This window comes from Odocoileus virginianus, chromosome 11 (genome assembly GCF_023699985.2).
Source record: "Odocoileus virginianus isolate 20LAN1187 ecotype Illinois chromosome 11, Ovbor_1.2, whole genome shotgun sequence".
NCBI lineage: Eukaryota > Metazoa > Chordata > Mammalia > Artiodactyla > Cervidae > Odocoileus > Odocoileus virginianus.
Window position 1 is genome coordinate 13,130,864 of NC_069684.1, and position 21,902 is coordinate 13,152,765.

Genomic DNA, 21,902 nt, shown 5'->3' on the forward strand with positions numbered 1-21,902 from the left:
TTAGTAACTGCCCTCCGCTCTTTGCCAGTAGCATACTGGGCATCTTCTACTTGGGGGTGGGGGGCTCATCTTTCAGTGTCATATCTTTTTGCTTTTCATACTATTTGTTGTGTTCTAATGGCAAGAATAATGGAGTGGGTTGTCATTTCTATCTCCAATGGACCATGTTTTGCCAAAACTCTTCACTATGACCCATCCACCTTGGGTGGCCCTGCAAGGCATGGCTCATAGCTTCATTGAGTTGTGCAAGCCCCTTCACCTTGACAAGGCTGTTACCCAGGAAGGGGGATTTTAATTCTTGGAAAAAGTTAAAAAACTACTTATCTATTAGTTATATAACTTGGTCAGTGAATGATGTTTTATAAGTAGTAGGGCTCATCCTTTTATACAGAGAAGAAACAATAATTTAACATGCTTCAGATAAAAGTAAACATAGGTGAATTATAGAACAGAAATATGAAGTACAAATGAAATTTTTAAAAATTCTGTCCCATGGCCAGTGATTCTAAAAATTACACTTACTTATTGTCTTTATTATGACATATTTCCCAATTATTTTACTCACCCAAGACCTTCAGGATAAAGTGTTTGCTGACTTCTCCTGCTTCGTTCGAGGCAATGCAGGTGTACCGTCCTGAATCTTCAGTTTCTGCTTTGATGAGCTGAAGGACCATTCCTTGAGAGCTGATTGACAGATGGGCATCTAGACGCAGAGGCTGACCATCTCTAAGCCAGGACATCCTGGGAGCTGGGGTTCCATCAGTAAAACATGTCATGGAGGTGGAACTACCCTTGACAATTGTGATTTCCTCTGTTCCCATCCCATTGTCCAGACTTGGTGGTACTATATAGAAAGCAAAATTATATATCTATTATTATTTGATATCAATTTAGATTAAAAATTTAAATGGTTCACTTAGTTCTATAGTGTTTCCATGATCTATAAAATTATAGAATTTAAAATAGCATATAATTAATGACTTTACTATAAGAACATGTGTTATAAGCTAATTTCTAACTTTGCAAAATATTAATAATAAACTCTCAGGATTGTTTCCTTGTTGAACATACAAAACTAAATGTGGTTTAAATTTGGTCATTTTTTAACATTTTAGATTTTCACCTTTAATTTATTATAATATATTCCAGATATTATATCCTCTTCCAACAACACAAGAGAAGACTCTACACATGGACATCACCAGATGGTCAATATTGAATGCAGACTGACTACATTCTTTGCAGCCAAAGATGGAGAAGCTCTATACAGTCAGGAAAAACAAGAACGGGAGCTGACTGTGGCTCAGATCATGAACTCCTTATTGCCAAATTCAGACTTAAATTGAAGAAAGTAGGGAAAACCACTAGACCATTCAGGTATGACCTAAATCAAATCCCTGTGATTATACAGTGGAAGAGACAGACAGATTCAGGGGATTAGGTCTGATAGACTGAGTGCCTGAAGAACTATGGATGGAGGTTCGTGACATTGTACAGAAGACAGGGATCAAGACCATCCCCAAGATAAGAAATGCAAAAAGGCAAAACAGTTGTCTGAGGAGGCCTTACGTATAGCTGAGAAAAGAAGAGAAGCAAAAAGCAAAGGAGAAAAGGAAAGATATACCCATTTGAATGCAGAGTTCCAAAGAATAGCAAAGAGAGATAAGAAAGCCTTCCTCAGTGATCAGTGCAAAGAAATAAAGGAAAACAATAGAATGCGAAAGACTAGAGATCTCTTCAAGAAAATCAGAGATACCAAGGGAACATTTCATGCAAAGATGGGCTCAATAAAGGACAGAAATGGTATGGACCTAACAGAAGCAGAAGATGTTAAGAAGAGGTGGCAAGAATACACAGAAAAACTGTACAAAAAAGATCTTCATGACCCAGATAACCACGAAGGTGGGATCACTCACCTAGAGCCAGACATCCTGGAATGTGAAGTCGAGTGGGCCTTAGAAAGCATCACTCTGAACAAAGCTAGTGGAGATGATGGAATTCCAGTTGAGCTATTTCAAATCCTAAAAGATGATGCTGTGAAAGTGCTGCACTCAATATGCCAGCAAATTTGGAAAACTCAGCAGTGGCCACAGGACTGGAAAAGGTCAGTTTTCATTCCAATCCCAAAGAAAGGCAATGCCAAAGAATGCTCAAACTACCAAACAATTCCACTCATCTCACACACTAGTAAAGTAATGCTCAAGATACTCCAAGGCAAGCTTCTACTGTACATGAACCTTGAGATGTTCAAGCTGGTTTTAGAAAAAGCAAGGAACCAGAGAGCAAACTGTCAACATCCGCTGGATCATGGAAAAAGCAAGAGCGTTCCAGAAAAACATCTACTTCTGCTTTATTGATTATGCTGAAGCCTTTGACTGTGTGGATCACCACAAACTGGAAAATTCTGAAACAGATGGGAATACCAGACCATCTAACCTGTCTCCTGAGAAATCTGTATGCAGGTCAGGAAGCAAGTTAGAACCAGACATGGAATGGCAGACTGGTTCCAAATAGGGAAAGCAGTATATCAAGGCTGTAAATTGTCACCCTGCTTATTTAATTTATATGCAGAGTACATCATGAGAAACGCTGCGCTGGATGAATCACAATCTGGAATCAAGATTGCCAGGAGAAATATCAATAACTGCAGATACGCAGGCGACACCACCCTTATGGCAGAAAGTGAAGAAGAACTAAAAAGCCTCTTGAAAGTGAAAGACGAGAGTGAAAAAGTTGGTTTAAAGCATTCAGAAAACTAAGATTATGGCATTTGATCCCATCACTTCATGGTGAATAGATGGGGAAACAGTGGAAACAGTAACAGACTTTATTTTGGGGGCTCCAAAATATCTGCAGATGGTGACTGTAGCCATGAAATTAAAAGACCCTTGCTCTTTGGATGAAAAGTTATGACCAACCTAGACAGCATATTAAAAAGCAGAGACATTACTTTGCCAACAAAGGTCCATCTAGTCAAAGCTATGGTTTTTCCAGTAGTCACGTATGGATGTGAGAGTTGGACTATAAAGAAAGTTGAACACCAAAGAATTGATGCTTTTGAACTGTGGAGTTGGAGAAGACTCTTGAGAGTCCATTGGAGTGCAAGGAGATCAAACCTTTAGGATGCACATACTAAAGGAAGTTAGTCCTGAATATTCATTGGAAGGACTGATGCTGAAGCTGAAACTCCAATACTTTGGCCACCTGATGTGAAGAACTGATTCATTAGAAAAGACCCAGATGCTGGGAAATATTGAAAGCGGGAGAAGAAGGGGATAATAGAGGATGAGATGGTTGGATGACACCACCAACTCAATGGACATGAGTTTGAGTAAACTCTGGGAGTTGGTGATGGACAGGGAGGCTGGAGGTGCTGCAGTCCATGGGGTCGCAAAGATTCAGACACAACTGAGTGACTGAACTGAACTGATATTATTCCAGAAGTATACTTTCAACTACCTTGTATGGAATAAACAAAATAATAAGTTCCAGAGTCAATTTTATATAATCCAACATAAATCATTTTTAGCCTATGGTAAATAGTTACTTAACTTTTCTGAGATATTCTTGGGGATTGTGAAGTCTCTGGTCTAGCAAATCTTGAGAAATGGAATGTTTTGAGTTTTATCGCTAACATCACAGACAGATATTCAGTATACACACAAATATCCATTCATATTTTAAATACTCCCAGACGATAACACATTAGAAAACAGTCTTAACTGTCTTTTTATATGAAAAGACTGGTCTTGTGTCCGGATTGAAATGCTACTTTAAAAAATTGACATTTCATTTAATGCTAAATTCCAGGTTACAAAAGTATTTTGACAGAGAGTATGCTTCAATATATATGTATCCTCTGGAAAAAAAGGCATTCTGCCCTAGTTAGTAAGATCCTATTTTACCAATCTTTCCTGATATGTCAATATTTAAATTAAGCCTGTTGCTTAATACTGGACACATAGTAAAGTACTAGGGATGTTTCTGGTAACATACCCAAAACTTGAAGACTATAATGTTTATTATCCACCCCGGCTCTGTTGGATGCCACACAAGTATATACAGCAACATCAGATGCCTGAGCTCTCACAATCCTGAAAAACAATTTGACCCAACACTTCATAATTTCATCCCACTTTATAATTTGATATTTGATCAACAAATACAAATAAAAACACTTGTGATAATACAGAGATTATAGAAGGTGATTTATTTGGGGAAATTTTAGTTATAAAGATTTTAACCATCCATCAGAAAACATAGACGCCTCCAGTGAAATCTCTTTGACAAAGCTGATTAGGTACTAAGAGTAAGCCACTGAATATGTAACACAATGTGATAGATGAATATTTTTCAAATACATATTAATAGAGGATGAAAACCACATGATTATAGTAAGCATCTTCCCATCATTTTGCCATATAAAGTTTTAGCTAAAATAGCAGCTCTTGGAAATATATATATGATAGATATAAGTCTATGAAAGACCAATTGTATACAAATTTACTAAAACGTGAACATTCAAATAAGAATAATAAAGCATTTCAAATTTATATTTGCCATTCTCTCTCTTCTTAAAAAAAAAAAACAAAACTGAAAGGGAAACAAAAGTAAAAAATGTAGGAAAAGACATTTTAAAAACATTATTTAGATGAAGCTGCTGTTGTTTACTAGCTAAGTTGTGTTCAACTTTCTTGCTACCCCATGGGGTGTAGCCCACCAGACTCCTTGGTCCATGGAATTTCCCAGGCAAGAATACTGGATTGGGTTGCCATTTCTTCCTCCAGGGGATCTTCCCAGCCCGGGGATCGAACCCATGTCTCTTGCATCTCTTGCAGGCGGATTCTTTATCAGGGAGCCAACTTTGGTACAACTTGACCAAAGTTAAGGTTTACAATCATAGTAAGTCTCTGTAGCAAATCACACACAATAAAAGCTGACCTGATAACTTGTCCTCCAGACAGCAACCGGATATGAGAGGAGAGAGGCAGAGGAAGTCCGTTCTTTAGCCAGTTTATCTGTGGCGGAGGCATTCCTGTGGCTCTGCATTCAATATTTATTGAGGTATCCACCAAAGCCATTAATTTCTCTGCTTCTTCTTTATTACCTCTAATTGCAGGTGGCACTATGTCATGCAGAAAATGAGAGAGGAGGGAATGGGTTTATTATTAGTTCAAATCATTTACCCATATTTCTGTTTTGTATCCCAAAAGGAAATAACAAGGACATCAGATTTTAGAACTAAATGCTTCAGACACCTACGGCTTCATTTCGTCTGATAGATTCTAAGGCAGCGTAATCAAAAGAGGATGAAATTTCATATTTACCATAGACATTTAAATTAAAAATCCGGTCTTCTTCCCCAGCAGGATTAGTAGCAACGCACGTGTACTTCCCCATGTCAGCTGGGAGAGCTCCGTAAATGTTTAATGTGCTGCCATCTGCAGTCACCCTGTAGGAAAGAGTATAACAGATGCACTGAGATGATTTGTATGGAGCTAGCTATTTCTGGAAAACTCACTTGGATTATTATATTCTTAAAAAGAAAAAAAGAGTCAGGCTAAAATGCATCTTCATCTTGGATATAATGGTTCAAAGCTTTTTCATTAAGTACATGGAAATCAGAGCTAGTGAAACTGAAGGTGACCTCAGGTAACCAACTAAACTTCTTACAGTAATGGGTGTCAAACACCCACTGCCGCCTCCTGAGGAAAAGGAAATGAACAATATCAGGAATTTTTCCATCCAAATCACAGGCAAAGGCATGTTTTTCTCAGAATAGAATGTTTTGTCATTACTTATCAATATAAGATTGGAATTAAATGAAAATTATAAAAATTTTGGTATAAAAACTGAAGAATGTTTATAATGTTTTAATGAGAAATTAAAGTGAAAAATCTAGCTATAATCAACTTAGTATTAGTCTAAATGAGAAGGAGCAAGATGGAATAATTTATTTAAACAGTGACAACAGCTTAGTATTTATGTATGGGTGTCATTTGCAAAATTTTTTCCACAAATTGCTACAGCTTTCTCTTTGAATGACATAATAATGAATACTAACAATGTGATTACATTATCAATGATATCTAAATTAAGATTATTACATTATTGATTCTATTCACACACCATTTATTATCAAATAAAACTTGCTATGTTTTATAAAGAGGTTAAATTACTATCTACAGTTATTCTTACAATAGTAATTTTATTAGACTCTCCTAGTGTCGAGTAAATACTCCATTTCTACTATATCATATTATTAAATATAATTATTAAGAGTTACAATTTTATTATCTGGGTCTATTTTATTTTTTCTTCTTCAAAACATAAATTTTAAAATCCCATGAGTTTAACCATATGAATAAACAAAAAGCAAGCTGCCATGACTAAAGGAAAACAGTAAGTTGACTTTGGAAAAATTACTTCATTTGACGGATAAATTGGCCCACTCACAAACCTACATATATTGTGCAGCTAGGAACAAATAATCAAAAAATTGAAAATAAGAATAGATCTATTTGAGATCTTAATGTAAGATGAGAAGTGATAGATCCTAAATTCCTACATAGAAATATTACCTTTTAGAATAACTTAAGTCCCACCAACTATCTAGTACTCGGTTTGGAAATGGGTTGATATCACAGCTGATTTAATAAAAATAGTTAAATATTGGTTAACTTTTGAGGGATGTCCAACCAGAGAAGTGAAATGCAAAATGTATCTCTAAACTAAAACATTATTTGGCAATTCACCTAATCTTGTAAAGGGGACTAATACCTAAATTTTAACATAAAACTTCAAGAAAAAAAAACATTTATTTTTCCATAAATTGTGTATATTCAATTCATTGATTAGAAAATATACTGCAAACCCTTAAATTTAAAATATTGGTTCAAAGTAATAAAGTTTGCAATACATTTAATTAATGCCTGCTGAAGTATATATTAGGGATTCCCAGGTGGTTCAGTGGTAAAGAATCCACCTGCCAATGTAGGAGACATGGTTTGATACCTGGGGGTCAGGAAAATCCCCTAGAGAAAGAAATAGCAACCCACTCATACTCCAGTATTCTTGTCTGAAAAATCCAATGACCAGAGGAGCCTGGCACGCTTCAGTCTGTGGGGTCTCAAAGAGTCAGACATGACTGAGCAACTAAGCGTGCACGCAAGGTACATATAATTCTTCCAGTAATTACAATTACTCTGGTGTATATATATTATGGGACTTTGTAAAGAAGTAATCTAGCAGAGTACAGAATAATAGATTGTCCTTCAAAATGCATTTGTTGAAAATATCAGGAAGCCCGTAACATTTATCATTCCATCTCTGTGAGGTTTGTGGCATGAAGAGTCAACTAAAAACGGGATTTGGACACATTATAAGGGATGAACCAGGTTATGATGATAGTATCTTTTCTCAAAATGAGCCGAGCACTATGGCATGTCTGGTGGTTTGGTGATTTCAGGACACACAATCACATCTAAGAGATGACTGATGAATCTTTTCTAGGATGAAATTGATTTGATGTTAGCAAGAAAGAAGAACTAATTATTTTTATGATGCAGACTTTGGTATAAATGTTCTGGAATTAGAGGAATAAAACCTACAACAGCTAACTAACATTTGCAGAAATGAACATGTAGGGAGATTTTATAACACAGAGTTAAAAGATAAAGAACACATGCATACACAAATACTTTTGAATGATTCTCCCAGGAGAATATCTGTGTCCAGCTCTCCAAAACTGTATCCATTTTCTTTCTGAATATAATGATAACCAAATTCCAAACGACTGAATTCACTATTATTCATGTGAAATTTGAAGCATCAAGCATTGTAGAAGACATTACAATTAATGACACAAAGGTTCTTTTTACACATACCGAATTCTTTCTGTTTCACTGTTAACTACAGGCTTTCCTTCTTTAAGCCACTGAATAAGTGGGGTGGGAATGCCATTTGCATTGCAGACCAGCTCAACATTTTCCCCAAGAAGGACACTGACTTCACTTGGAATCTCAGCACCAGCAACATTTGGAGGAACTTTGGAGAAATAATTAAGACTTTCATTATCAAGGCATAAGAATGTAAATTCTCTGAATACAACAGAATCATAGAACAATATGCCATTTTTATGTCATAGTCTTCCTAGATTGTGATTCAAGATCAAACTCTTGCCATTGTCAGAAATTACTTGAAAAATAAGTATAGAAATCACTTCAATATTCTTGGCACATTATAAGTTGATAGAGTTATTTAGTCATAGGGGTCGGTGACAAATCTACTTCATGGGCACCCTTCTTGGCCAGAGAGAATCACTCCTGATTAAAGCCTCAAAAGATAGCTCAGAATTTATACAGTTCAGGAGAATCTGTTTTATAAAAGTTTAGCATAAGTCTGAGAAAGGTATCTGAATTGAGTATTTCTTTCTCTATGATACAGTTTAAATACTATTTATTCTGAACAACAAATAGCTTATTATTCAAGATTCAATCATCTCTATTGTTTTTACTAGCATCTTTATTCCTCACTTTGATGATTCAATTAAGAAATAATGGATAATAAAAATATTGACAATTCTATTAGAAACACATTTGAATTACTCTTCTTAATAATTACAGTGGTGTGGTTCATATAGTGGAGGTAGTTCACACCAACTTGCAAGAGCCAGTTTTGCAGATCTTTACAACGCTGTGTTCGGTGCCATCATTTCAAGTGATAGGTTGAAATGGGCCACCATGGGAATATTCACACCACAGAAACTGACAAATGATTGGTTCTTGCCAAGTCAAGACCATTTTATTTGCAGAGTCAATTGTTAGACGTTTACCAACGTACCACTGCATAATCTCTCCAAATCTCATTTCAGTTGTCCAGAAGATAGTAATAATTACACTAAATTTATATTTACCAAAGAAGTTGAATCAATAAGAATGCTAATGAGACATCCCATAACAAGTGTCTAATACAGGAAAGCAGGCTCTTGGGTAGCTCAGTGGTAAAGAACCCACTTGCCAATGCAGGAGATGTGGGTTCAGTCCCTGTGTTGGGAAGATTCCCTGAAGAAGGAAAATAACCCACTCCAGTATTCTTGCCTGGGAAATCCCACGGACAGAGGAGCCTGGCAGGCTACAGTCCACTGGGTCGCAAAAGAGTCAGACGTGACTTAGCGACTAAAACAACAAAGGAAGAGCATGGACTAGGCCTCATGTACATATACAGTCTCTATATAGTCTTAAGATATAATAACATATACAAAATGTCTGGTAAAAATCTTTGATCATACCACATACTCCATGATTGGCATCTATTATTATTAATACATTAAGCATAAATTAGGCGTGTAATTTCTGACACTGAATCTCTGAACAGCTATATTTCCTTTTGTGCTTCTAAAATCTTCAGCATCACTAATAGGAAAAAGCCACTGATAGTTATAAACTAATTTTGATTTTTCTTTAATTTCAATTTTTAGGTGATGGATTTTAATCTTACTGTGGTGATCATTTTGCAGTATATACCTATATCAAATCATTACGTTGTACACATTAAACTTGTATAATGTTGGTGCATGCTCAGTCACTAAGTTGTGTCCAACTCTGCGACCCCATGGACTGTAGCCCAGCAGGCCCCTCTGTCCATGGGATTTCCCAGGCAAGAATACTGGAGTGGGTTGCCATTTCCTCTTCCTTGTGATAATACAAAGATTATAGAAGGTGATTTATTTTGGGAAATTTTAGTTATAAAGATTATAACCATCCATCCCAGGATTGAACCCATATCTCCTGCATTGGCAGGTGAATTCTTTACCTCTGAGTAAAGAATGGGAAGCCCTATACAATGTTACATGTCAATTATATTTCAGTAAAGCTGGAAAAAAATTGCAATTTTTCTGTAGTTATTTTTAGCAGAGCACAGAGCAAGTAGATAATACATATTCACAATTGCATTGGACAAACTTAGGACAAATTCTTTTCACAATAACTATAATAAAATTGGAAAAAGCAAGTATTTCAACTTGGTTTCAAGTTAGACTTCCATTTCAATTTAAAAATTAGACTGAGAATAATACCCAAAGGTTTGCTGAAAATCAAAAGGATGCAAGTTCTCCCTGCAGTGCTCAATTCTATGCTGAAACATAGATGTTAATTAAATATTTCTTGGATAAATCAATGCTCTTTATTTTCACCTCCAATTAGATTCATGATTATTTAAATTTACCCATTCCTTGACCAGTAATTAGGACATATTTAATCTCTTCATGAGATAAATCGTACTTACCTATATAAATAGAAAGAGACTTATAAGCTTAGCATCAAAATAAGTTATTCCAGCTTTAAGTGAACAAGTAATTCAATAGAATATACACTATAGGAAGGTACACATTTCTGGACACATGAAAAAATAGATTTTGAAATTTCTACTATTCTTTTCTTCACATTTATGTCCATTTTCATGAAAACACTACCTACTATTAAATGTAGGACAGAAAACTCACAGTATTTTTTGTTTATCTAAAGATACTTTGGGACTTCCCTGGTGGCCCAGTGGTTAAGACTTCACCTTCCAACGCAGGAAGTACAGGTTTGATCTCTGGCTGGGAAGCTAAGATCTTAAATGCCTTGTGCCTCATGACCAAAAAACCAGAACATAAAACAATAGAAGCAATACTGTAATAAATTCAATAAAGACTTTTAAAAAATGGTCCACATAAAACAAAATCTTTTAAAAAAGATGTTTCGCAAGTCAAATCATTATGCTGTGTACTCTAAAATTATATGGTTCTTTACATCACTTAAATCTCAATAAGCTGAAAAGACCACAATATCCAAAACACACAGAGATATATTGAATCAATTAGAAATGATCTGTTTAGATATACACTTATTTTGTACTATAAGTAGAATGGAATAAAGAAACTGAAGACAGATCAGAGTGTACCCCACATACCTTGAATTGAAAGAATGTAATTTTTCTGTGCTTTTCCCTCCATATTTGAGGCAATGCATGTATAGTTTCCATTATCTGAATGTTGGGACCTGGCAATTTGGAGTTTGCTTCCCCCAGACAAAATATGAACTTCCAGTGAGCCAGAATTTTCTAGCAGTAGAAACAAAGCAAATAATAAAAAAGCTTTTATTTTAACATCTCTACAATTCACCATAAAAATGTCTGACTCAATGTGATAAATGTATTTCTTAAAGGTCCTCCCTTATACTTTGATTTTAAAGGACAGCTTTATTTTTTGAAAAAGACAAGGAGAAAAATCTCTGTAAAATGAAGACTCTTTTGTAAGTTTATATTACAGTACATTAGGCTTTCTGAACTAAACATGGCTATGTGCACAATACTGAACATGTGCTAGTTTATTAACCTAATGAATGAGGAGCAAACGAAAACAATCATAAGAAATGCACAGTTACATTACCTATGGGTTTGTGGTTCTTCAGCCATGCTATTGAGGGAGGTGGGATTCCAGTAGCATCACATGTTAAAGTCACAGGATTGCTGACTGTCTCCACAATGACTTTGTTTTCAGGCCCTTCAATACTGGGTGGCACTGTAAAAAGACAGAAGAAAATCATGTGTCCTCATTAAGTTAACTCAGGATACTTTCTTTCATTTGCATATCTGGGGGAAAAAAGACTTGTATTAGAGGCAGATGCTCACCATATACATTGAGGTGGAAATTTTTATCATCTCGTCCTGCTACATTTATAGCTCTACATACATACTGGCCTGTGTCAGATACCTAAAAGAAAAAGATACTATTGTATGTGCTCCATTAAGTTACAGATGACCAATCACACTGTTCAAGTGTAGATTAAATCATCAGTCATCTTTATGCTCAAATGCCCCAGTCCTAATTGCCTTCTACAATCCTGCTTTTTCTTTCAAATGAAAAAATGAAGATAATGGTATTGATGATGTTATTTTTTTAATGAAAATAATTTTTTAGTGCAGTAAAGATATAACTTCCAATTCTCTCTTCCATAATCCCACCAAGGAGCCACGCACGACACACAAACAAGAATGAAAGATGCACCTCAGCTTTTGTGATATGCAGCATCTGTCCATCGGCCAGAATCTCCAGCTGAGCAGACTCGGTTAGCATCCGTCCGTTCTTATACCAGGTGACGACTGGAGGCGGGACAGCATTCGATTCACATTCCAGTGATACTGAGGTCCCCTCTCTTACATTAACTACAGAAAGAGATTCGCTTCCATGATCTTTAATGCTTGGGGGCACTGAAGGAAGAAAATAAAAAAGAGGCTTTGTTTTTTCCATTAAGATGCTCAGATAGAAAATAGCTAATACCAGTTTAAAAATGAAAGACTCTTATGAGAAGAGTATAAACAAACCATAAACAGTCAGGGAAACTTTTTTCTTGCTTTCCCCAGCTTGGTTGATAGCTATACAAGTGTATTCACCACCATCAGATACCTTGGCCCGGATAATTTGCAAAGTTCGACCACCTGTGGGCAAATATAATGCAAATTGAAGAGTGGTATAGAAATTGTTGTAATAACTAGTTTATTGATAAGATAAATGACAAAATGTATCCTTTCCCTTAGAGAGAAATCTATATATATATTAATAGAAGCATTTCATATACAAAATGAAAATTTAATCAATTTCCTTGGATCCTCTCATTACTTCTTCTGAAAGTGAAAGTGTTAGGCACTCAGTCATGTCCGATTCTTTTTTGTGACCCCATGGACTATAACCCACCAGACTCCCCTGTTCATGGAATTTTCCAGCAAGAATACTGCAGTGGGTTGCCATTCCCTTATCCAGGGGATCTTCCCCACCCAGGGATTGAACTCAGGTCTCTCACACTGCAGGCAGATTCTTTACCATCTAAGCAAACAGGTAAGCCCATTACTTACTCTACTTCCTTCTAAAAGAAGAAATTAATAAAAATTTATCTCCAGTAACCAAATGTGGATAACAGAACTGTTTCATACAGATTCTTCAGAGTAAATAATAACTGTACTATAGTCAGTATGTGTTAAGTATTTCTGGTTTAAATCTCCCACAGTACGGAAGTGGCTATCATCTGTTAGTCAATTTATCTACCCTTCAGGAGCTTTAGTATTGATTAAAAACAACCAGTGAATTTATCCAATGAAAGAACTATTTTGTAAACTTATCATCCCCAAGGGTTTAGTAAATAGTTCTGTTCCTAAATTTCATAATTTTGAAGCAGACCTTGTTACTGTACATTCCCACTAAACTCATAAAAGTCTACACAGTTTCATCCTAACGGCCCCAAATGGCTAGAGAGAGGCATTTAATGTGAACAAATGAATGTAGCAAGACAGAAGTCTGGAAAGAGACTAAGTTGAAATTCCATTTGTATTAAAAATAAAGAAAAATGAGAAGGTGTCATCTACTTTAAAAGAGTACTAAGTTCCTTACCAGGCACAATGAAAGCATTTGTGTTTAGTTTGATAGGCTGTTCATTCTTGAGCCAGCTGAGATCAGGAGGTGGAAAACCAGAGACCTCACAGGTCAAAGAGATGAAATTGTTCACCACAACAGTGAGATTTTCAGGGTTAGGACCAATGACACTTGGAGGAACTATAGTAGTAAATATATTAAAAGTGAAATATGTTAATATTAAACATATTAAAAGTGAAAAATGATATTATCAATACACATATTCCAATTTATTAATATAAGCCCAACCACTGTACTCTACTAAAGCACTGAGTTAATGATACTGTTAATTATTTACCTTTCTTCTTAGAATTCCCTAATGCCTTCATCAAATTCATGTATATAAGTTTTGTTTTTTCCAATTGAAAGAAAATACTAGAATTTTCAAAGGCAGAATTATTGTGCATTTTATTTGTAAAATGTAGTTGGAAGTACTTAAGATGGTTTTGTCAATGTACAAAGATCTAATACTGCTTTTCATTAAATATATTTGAATATTCTGGCTTTTAATATTACACCCTTAAAGTTTTTATTTTCTTGCTTATAGTAATACTAGACATTTTATTTCAGAGTATCTATTTGTAAATTATACAGGTAATTTCAACAATGTAAATAAATGACTTTTAAGATGAGCAAAAAATTTAACAAATAAACAAATTAATGTCTTACTGTTCAAAACCAAAAAAGAATTCCAAAAGCAAAAGCAGTACAGAAAAAAGTGGGGTCAAAAAAAGGCTAATAATGCAATGACAATTATGCATATTAAAACACACATTTATGGAACAATAGATGTTTTTATAAGAACACATAAATATTGAAGGAATAATATTACAGATTCAAATGACTTCCAAAGTGGGGATGGGGTGGGAATAGGAGTGAGGAATGGGCATTAAAAATGAATGAATACATGAATGAATGAATAGATTAATAAAGGCAGAGATAAGTCTTGTTCAGGCTAGTGAAGATAGTAAGACATGACATAAAGAATGTAATGTAGTGCTAGCTTCGGCAGCACATATACTAAAATTGGAATGATACAGAAAAGATTAGCATGGCCCCTGTGCAAGGATGACATGCAAATTCGTGAAGCATTCCATATTAAAAAAAAAAAAAGAATGTAATTTAACCCTCTATTATTATATTATACTCTATATATTATTCTCTCTACATATTATATTCAGATTGAGTTTTTAAAACAGCATCAAAAAACAAAAAAAAAAAGATCAAAAAGACAAAATTACTTTAAAAATATTATTGTTAAATTTTTAATCACTGATTTTCATGACCATTCATTTATACTTATTTCAGATGCTGTGCTAAGTGCTGATGCAGTACAAAAATATAATAGATAATATCTATGAAGAATAATTTGGTGGTACTGACATTGAGCAAAAAAGTGACAGATAACATTTTTTTGAGTGGTTATGCTGTGCCGGGCACTAAACACTTCATAATGCCATTTCATTGAAAGCTCATAAAACTTATGTTTTAGATACAGTTCTTATCCTCTTATTATAGATGAGAAAAGCTGAGACAGAGAGAGGTTAGAATCTTGCCCAAGGTTTCACAGTTACCGGGAGAGACTGGTGTCTGGCTTGAGAGCCCTGTTCTTAGCCACCATCTGATCCTGCCTTGTGATTACAAGTATGCATGCTTAGTTGTCAGTCGTGTCCGACTCTTTGCGACCCCATGGACTGTACTCTGTCAGACTCCTCTGTACATGGGATTCTCCAAGAAGACAGAAAATGGGGGTATCTTCCAGAAAGAAGGCATGGCATATACAATGGTCCAAACGGAAAAGAACATGAACCAGAAGGCTGACCTGACCAGAGTTTGAAAAGCAAGGTTGTTGGGGAGTTAGGCTGGAGAGTAGACGAGATTAAAGGACTAAGCAGCATCAAGTCCTACAAGGTCTTCTGGGCATCATTAAGAATACTGAAATGCAGCCTAAGGAAAGGAAAGAGAAGAGTGGTTTACTCAAAAATTCACTTAAAAGATACCACTCTGGTCACAGTGGAGGGAACTGGTGAGAACGCTAAAACAGAAAGACCAGTTAGGTGACTATTGCTGTGATAAGTACAAAAGATTATAGTGCTATGCTCAGGATGGTATCACAAAGAACAGAAAAGTGATGCTTTGGGTGTGAGGTTTAAGGAGGAGGAGGAATCAAGGATGACATTCCTTTTCCTGGCTTGAACAGTGGGAAGATGGTGATTCCCTTTACTGACACAGAGATCTCTGGAGGAGGAACACATTTTGGGGAAAAGGTAATAAGCTCAGTTACATATACATTGTCTTAAGAGTGACTATCACACATTTGTATTGATAAGAAGTAAATATCTGAACAGAAGAGTCTAGAGATCCTGAGGGGGCCCTGGCTAGAGATAAAACTTTGCAAACTATCTGCACATAAATGGTATCTGAAATTTGGGAATTCATGAGATCATATGATGCGTGAGGAAGAGTTTGAAGAAATGAAGTCAAGGGCTTAGAAAAATAAGAAGTAATAGTCAAGTAGGAAGGGAGGAACTAACAAAGGAAACTGGGAATGAGAGATTGGAAAGGAAAGATATAAATAAGGGGCATAGGTGTCACATAAGCCAAAGGAAGAGAAATTTTGAAAAAGATGGTCAAATGCTAAAGAATGTCAAATGCTCAAAAGTAAGAAAGATAAAGCCTGGAAAATGCCTACTGGATTTTTGATGTCACTTCCTGAATTCAGCGAGCAGCTTCATCGGAGTTGTGGGGGTGAAATCTGGTCAGTATTGGTGGGAGGCGGAGAAGGCAATGGCACCCCAATCCAGTATTCTTGCCTGGAAAATCCCAGGGACAGAGGAGCCTGGTGGGCTGCCGTCTATGGGGTCGCACAGAGTCGGACACGACTGAAGTGACTTAGCAGCAGCAGCAGTGGTGTGAGGGGTGAGCAGGAGTAAGGAGATGGAGACAGTAAATATACACAGCAATTAGAGAAGGTTGTTTTGAAACACGGGGCAAAGAGAGGGAGGCAGCTGAAGAGAAATATTATGTCCAAGGGAGAGTTTCTTATTTTTATTTTTTAAGAGGGAAAAGAGAAGTAAATTTAAGTGCTCTTGGGAAAGAGCCAGTAAAAGTGTGAATTTCAATATTGGAGAAGAAGAGAGGAGACTGCGGGATTTCTGAGGGGGTAGTGGCAGGGATCTAGAGCCAAGTCAGTCTTTGGAAGGCAGAGGAACTCTTCCATTCTATGTTGTAACAGAAGGAAAGAAGAAATGGCAATATCAGACGCAGCTGATATTGTCAATTTGATGGTAGGAATTAGAAGTGGTTTCTGCAATATGCCTCTCTTTTCCCTGTAAAACAGGAGATAAGGGTATTGACTGAAAGTGAGAGGAGGGCTGTGATTGGCTGAATGTTTGTGTCCCCCCAAAATTCATATACTAAAACCCTACCTCTCAGTGTGGTTGTATGTGAAGATGGGGACTTAAAAGAAAAAATGAAATATAAATGAGGTCATAAAGGTCATAAACCTGATCCTACCAGATTACTGTCTTTATAAAGATAAGACACTGAAAGTTTCCTTGCTTTTTCTGTCCATGTGTGCTCGTGGAAGGGCCTTGTGAGGACAAACTGGTCATCGACAAGCCAGAAAGAGCCTCCATCAAAGCTGAATCCTGCTGGAACCTTGATCTTGGACTTTCCAGCCTCCAGACTGGTGAGAAAATAAACTCTTGTTGTTTAACCACGTAGTCTCTGGCATTTTGTTAATGGCTGCCTGAGCTAAGACAGGGGCCATGTGACATTTGAGAAGGTATGAGAGTCACTCTGAAGTAGAGACATAAGGATGTGCCCCAGCCAGTATAAAGGGCTCATTTCAAGCAGTACCTGTGAATTTATACTCCAATATTTCTGATGCCAAGAGCTTCTCCAGCCAGGGTTACCTACCTAGGTGTATGTATGGAATTCAGTTAAAGGTAATACAGAAAAGCAGCTAAGTTTACAGCCTCTGAAATCAGACTACTTGAGTTAAAATCCTGGTTCTGTATTTGCCAGCTGTGTAACTTTGGCCGTGTTACTTTATCTCACAGAGGTTCATCTTTTTCATCCATAAAAGAGATATGTAATAGGATCAACCACCTGGGGTTGAGATAATTAAGTAAAATAACATATATAAAAAGACCTGATGCATTATCTTGTAGGTATCAAGCAGTCAGTATGTTGTGTGGCTATATGTGGAGCTGAGCTTTTATTAAGCAAGAGCACTGAGAAGATATGGGCTAAGAGCAGTAATTGATATGTTGGTCAATGAAGGCGAAGCTGGATGTGAAGGAAAGCAAAGACACAGAGGTATGAAAAAAGACTGGAGGTCAACAGAATGAAGGTTAGAGACCAAAACGAACAAGCACTGTTGTAGGAAGCAATTTAAATGGTTTCTCCCCCACATGGATTTTCCAGTATTTAATCCAATATTAATTATGGATTCCTACTGCAGTCACAAGATCAAGATACTATGAACTGGTAAAAGAGGAGGCCCCCTCCTGTCCAATTCCTAACAGTAAACACTAATGGCAGCTGCCTCTCAATTCATGCAAGGTTCCCAATTCAGATGATTCTGCTATACATTAAGAAGAGAAACTGGATATAAGGAAATATAATCAAGGAACAACAAATATTTATTTAGCAACTACCATGTCTTTAGACTAGGAAGACCAAGGTCCATAAGAAATCACCATTTGTCTACAGCATTTATAATAAAGTTATAAGATAAGAGGTGAAGATAAAGACATATAAAGATAACAAGGTAGCATCTGTGACTGATAAAACTGGGGTTTTTATGAGATGCTTTTGACTACATAAAGGAAGAAAAATGAATTCTGCCTTGGGGAAATCAGGAAAAATAATCAACACTTTTATTTTTCAACATTTATTCTACTGTACTTTACAGATTAGAATGTATACTTTCACAATGATTATTATTGTTTAATTCATTCTTTCCAGGAAATCATAACACATTATTAGCATTTTGGTCAGATTTACTCAACAAAAGTTGCTAAGCACTGGGACTGCAAAGATAGCAGTGGCTCAAATCGGTTACACAGCATCAGTACCAGATACTGCTCGACATCAATACTTCCTACATATCACACCACAAAAGAATATCCATTGTGCTAAATAAAAGACTTTTGAAAGAGGAAACGTTTCACTAATGTCAAATTTCTGCTATTTTCAAAATGAGCCAGAATTTGGTATATGAACCACACAGAGTGAGAGTGAGTGAAAGTCGCTTGTTCGTGTCTGACCCTTTGCAACCTCATGGACTAATCAGTCCATGGAATCTCCAGGCCGGAACACTGGAGTGGGTAGCCTTTCCCTTCTCCAGGGGATCTTCCCAACCCAGGGATCGAACCCAGGTCTCTCACATTGTAGGCAGATTCTTTACCAGCTGAGCCACATGAATCAAAGAGCTAAAGAAAATCTGTTATAATAATTGTTCACCATTTCCAATTTAATATTCTGGAAGCAGCTGTGTGTCATGAAAATAAAATTATTTATGGTTGACATCCAATAGCATTTTTAGCAAAAACAAAAAAACTAGTATTTATGGAGTGTCTAGCATTTATCGAAAACTTAAAATCTGATAAATGAATTAGATGTATGGATGGTTCTTAGGAATTATTTAACTCCACAAAGTGACTTTTTCTTCCTTGGGGAGTGTACTAAATTCTGGAGGGTGTAACTAAACATGAATTCTATAACTGAGGACAGAAACTGGTTCCAATCAAGCCCAGTGGGTAAATTTTCATGAGTAGAAGAGCTATTTTTGGTTCTTACTTCATATAAACTTTTACTCTTTGGGATTTCAAATTTTGATTTTTTCTTTTTACTTTCAAATACGTAGGAGTAACTACTTTGTCTTAGGGGACTGAAATAATATAAAAACAGTCTTCCTAAAAGATTTGTACTTTATAAATCCCACAAGCTGTGGTAAGAAAGAAAGAAGGGGAAAGATTGAATGAATGCTGGCTCCACACATTGTTCAAGTTAAAAAATAGGAAATAAACCTACATAATCTAAAACACAGTTTTCCTGCTTTTTCAAGCACACTCTAACAGATGTTTTTGGAACTGAGCTCTTACCATGAACATTGAGGTTAAAATATTTTTTGGCACTTCCAGCTGTGTTCTCAGCAACGCACACATATCTGCCGATATCTGTTATTTGACTATTTAGCACCTAACGGGAAAAAGGAAGAAATTCCAACTGAAACTTTTTAGAAAGCAACTTGTAAATTTTGAGAATAAACAATCCATAGTTTTTCTAGTTAATACCAGATAAACATAATAAAGAATTTTTGTAAGTAACACAGCTGATGCTGGTTTTTATGAGGTCAATTAAATAAATATTTATAAAGATTTCTAATCAGAAAAGGCAATTGCATACTGACTTGCATATTGACTAGGAAAAGTGCCAAATCTGTCTCCCACTTCCCCATCTACATCCCTGCCTGTGTGACTACATCACTGGAAGTTCCTCCCATCAGGAAGTGGAATAAAGATGTAGAATTTGTGTTGGCCTTATGACCAGCTTTGACCAGCAGAGTGTGATGGATGTGACAGTGTTCCATTTCAAACCTAGGCCTTGTGCGTGTCCCCTCACTTATCTGGAAGCCTGCCACCACTCTTTGAGGAAACCAGGATTAGCTCGCTGGAAGGTGAGAGATCACATGGGAAGAGTCATCCTAGTTATTGCAACCAAGGCCCCAGAAACGTGCAAGAGCCCAGCTAAGATCAGCAGAGCCACTAATTCAACCCACAGTATGTAGACACTTGACTGAGCAAGCCTTGCCAAGACCAGAAAATCACCCAGTCAACCAGAAGGCTTGTGAGCTGAATAAATCCCTACTGTTTTAAGCTGTTTGGAGTGGTTTGTTTCATACAGCAAGAGTTAATGTAGTAGCTATGTTTTTTTTTTTTCCAGGAGGGGAAATAAATTTTTATTTTTATTTTTTATTTTTTTTTTCATTTATTTTTATTAGTTGGAGGCTAATTACTTTACAATATTGTAGTGGTTTTTGTCATACATTGAGATGAATCAGCCATGGATTAGTAGCTATGTTTTTAAATTATGCAGACATTTCTACCGATCTATATATCTTTTAGCTCTAGCCAGTGGAAATATTTAAGCATTTAACTAGAGGTTGTATGTGCATCAAATAGAAAAAGTCATGATGTTTAGAAGATACCTTGAGAGTTAAAGATTATTTTTAAGTAGTGAATCTCATACTTTCTTAAAAAAAATAAAGAACTCCATGAGATATGTTCTGGGTTGGATTCCCTGATGCTTAAATTCTTGGGCCTACAGAACATCATTAATATATTCGAGAAATAATTTCTTAAGTTGTGTTGTAACAAAAGAGTTGGTGTTATTTCTATAAGTGCCTATCTTTCTTTTAGGACACTTGAAAAAAATAAGACATGCCCATTAGTGCACAATAATTCAGGATATTTATATGGTTTCCATTATTATCAACTCTTTGCCAACAGAGAACAAATTTTAATCTACACAGAACCTTATAGCATATAGAATCTTATCATCAGAAATCTGCAATGAAAAGATTATAATTTGCTTATAATTTGATTTTTATCACAGAGGCCATATTACAGTAAATTTAGGTGTACGTGTGTTGAATGTACAGATGACTTCTGGAAGAATTCACATAAAACTGTTAACAGTGGTCACCAGTGATAATGAGAAAATAATGAGGAAGAATAATTGTATTTTATATCCTTTATAAGCTGTGCTGTTTTTATAAATGGGGACTGAAGCCCACCAGGTTCCTCTGTCCATGGGATTCTCCAAGCAAGAATACTGGAGTGGGTAGCCCATCCCTTCTCCAGGGGATCTTCCTGACCCAGGAATCGAACCAGGGTCTCCTGTACTGCAGACATCGATTCTTTACCAGCTGAACTACCAGGGAACTTCACAAATACTTATAAGCCAATACAAATTATTTCGAAAAGCAAAAAGACAGTGATTATAAGATACAAAGTCAAATAGCTATTTTTAAATTAGATTGTTTACTGTTACCTGAAGAATTCTCCCATTAGACAGTAATTTATGATGCTCATCTTCTAGCAACGGCTGCCCATCTTTTTGCCAGGAACTCCTTGGTGTGGGACTGCCACTGGATAAACACTCCATCAGCACACTCTTGTTCAGCAGCACAGTGACCTCTTCAGGGAGATCACCATTTGCTCCCTTGATAACTGGTGGCACTAATAAGTGATTGAAACAAAGAGAAAAGACAGGAAGCAAAGTCCTTTCTAAATATTCTAGCTTTATGACAATTTTTTAAAGTTTGGGATAAGAGAGAAGCAAAAGTTGAAGAAGAATCCATGATCCTGAAGTAACATTTTACATTAATAAATTAGGGTTGTGATAAAGACTATGTGAATTTGGGTTTATTTTTTCCTTCCCC

The 21,902-nt window shown here is 36.1% G+C and overlaps 1 protein-coding gene, 1 long non-coding RNA gene and 1 other non-coding gene across 3 annotated transcripts in view; 2 read left to right on the plus strand and 1 right to left on the minus strand.

Moving 5' to 3' along the window:
* The window catches only part of LOC139037444 (uncharacterized), a 111,073-nt gene extending 107,070 nt beyond the window's left edge, over positions 1-4,003 (plus strand). Inside the window, exon 3 of the long non-coding RNA XR_011490267.1 lies at positions 1,150-4,003. This is a non-coding gene — a long non-coding RNA (uncharacterized lncRNA). The remainder of the gene's footprint in view (positions 1-1,149) is intronic.
* HMCN1 (hemicentin 1) overlaps positions 1-21,902 on the minus strand; it is a 514,767-nt gene that overhangs the window by 109,556 nt on the left and 383,309 nt on the right. Inside the window, exons 56-68 of the mRNA XM_070473938.1 lie at positions 21,512-21,699; positions 19,561-19,657; positions 13,427-13,588; positions 12,367-12,480; positions 12,050-12,252; positions 11,674-11,755; positions 11,432-11,563; positions 10,954-11,103; positions 7,887-8,046; positions 5,328-5,452; positions 4,942-5,125; positions 3,997-4,094; positions 566-844 (exon numbers count right to left, since the gene is read on the minus strand). Coding sequence (XP_070330039.1) covers positions 566-844; positions 3,997-4,094; positions 4,942-5,125; positions 5,328-5,452; positions 7,887-8,046; positions 10,954-11,103; positions 11,432-11,563; positions 11,674-11,755; positions 12,050-12,252; positions 12,367-12,480; positions 13,427-13,588; positions 19,561-19,657; positions 21,512-21,699 — 1,974 coding nt within the window. The remainder of the gene's footprint in view (positions 1-565; positions 845-3,996; positions 4,095-4,941; positions 5,126-5,327; positions 5,453-7,886; positions 8,047-10,953; positions 11,104-11,431; positions 11,564-11,673; positions 11,756-12,049; positions 12,253-12,366; positions 12,481-13,426; positions 13,589-19,560; positions 19,658-21,511; positions 21,700-21,902) is intronic.
* On the plus strand, positions 14,444-14,550 carry LOC139037634 (U6 spliceosomal RNA). Its single transcript, XR_011490509.1, has one exon. It is a non-coding gene; the product is annotated as a U6 spliceosomal RNA (small nuclear RNA).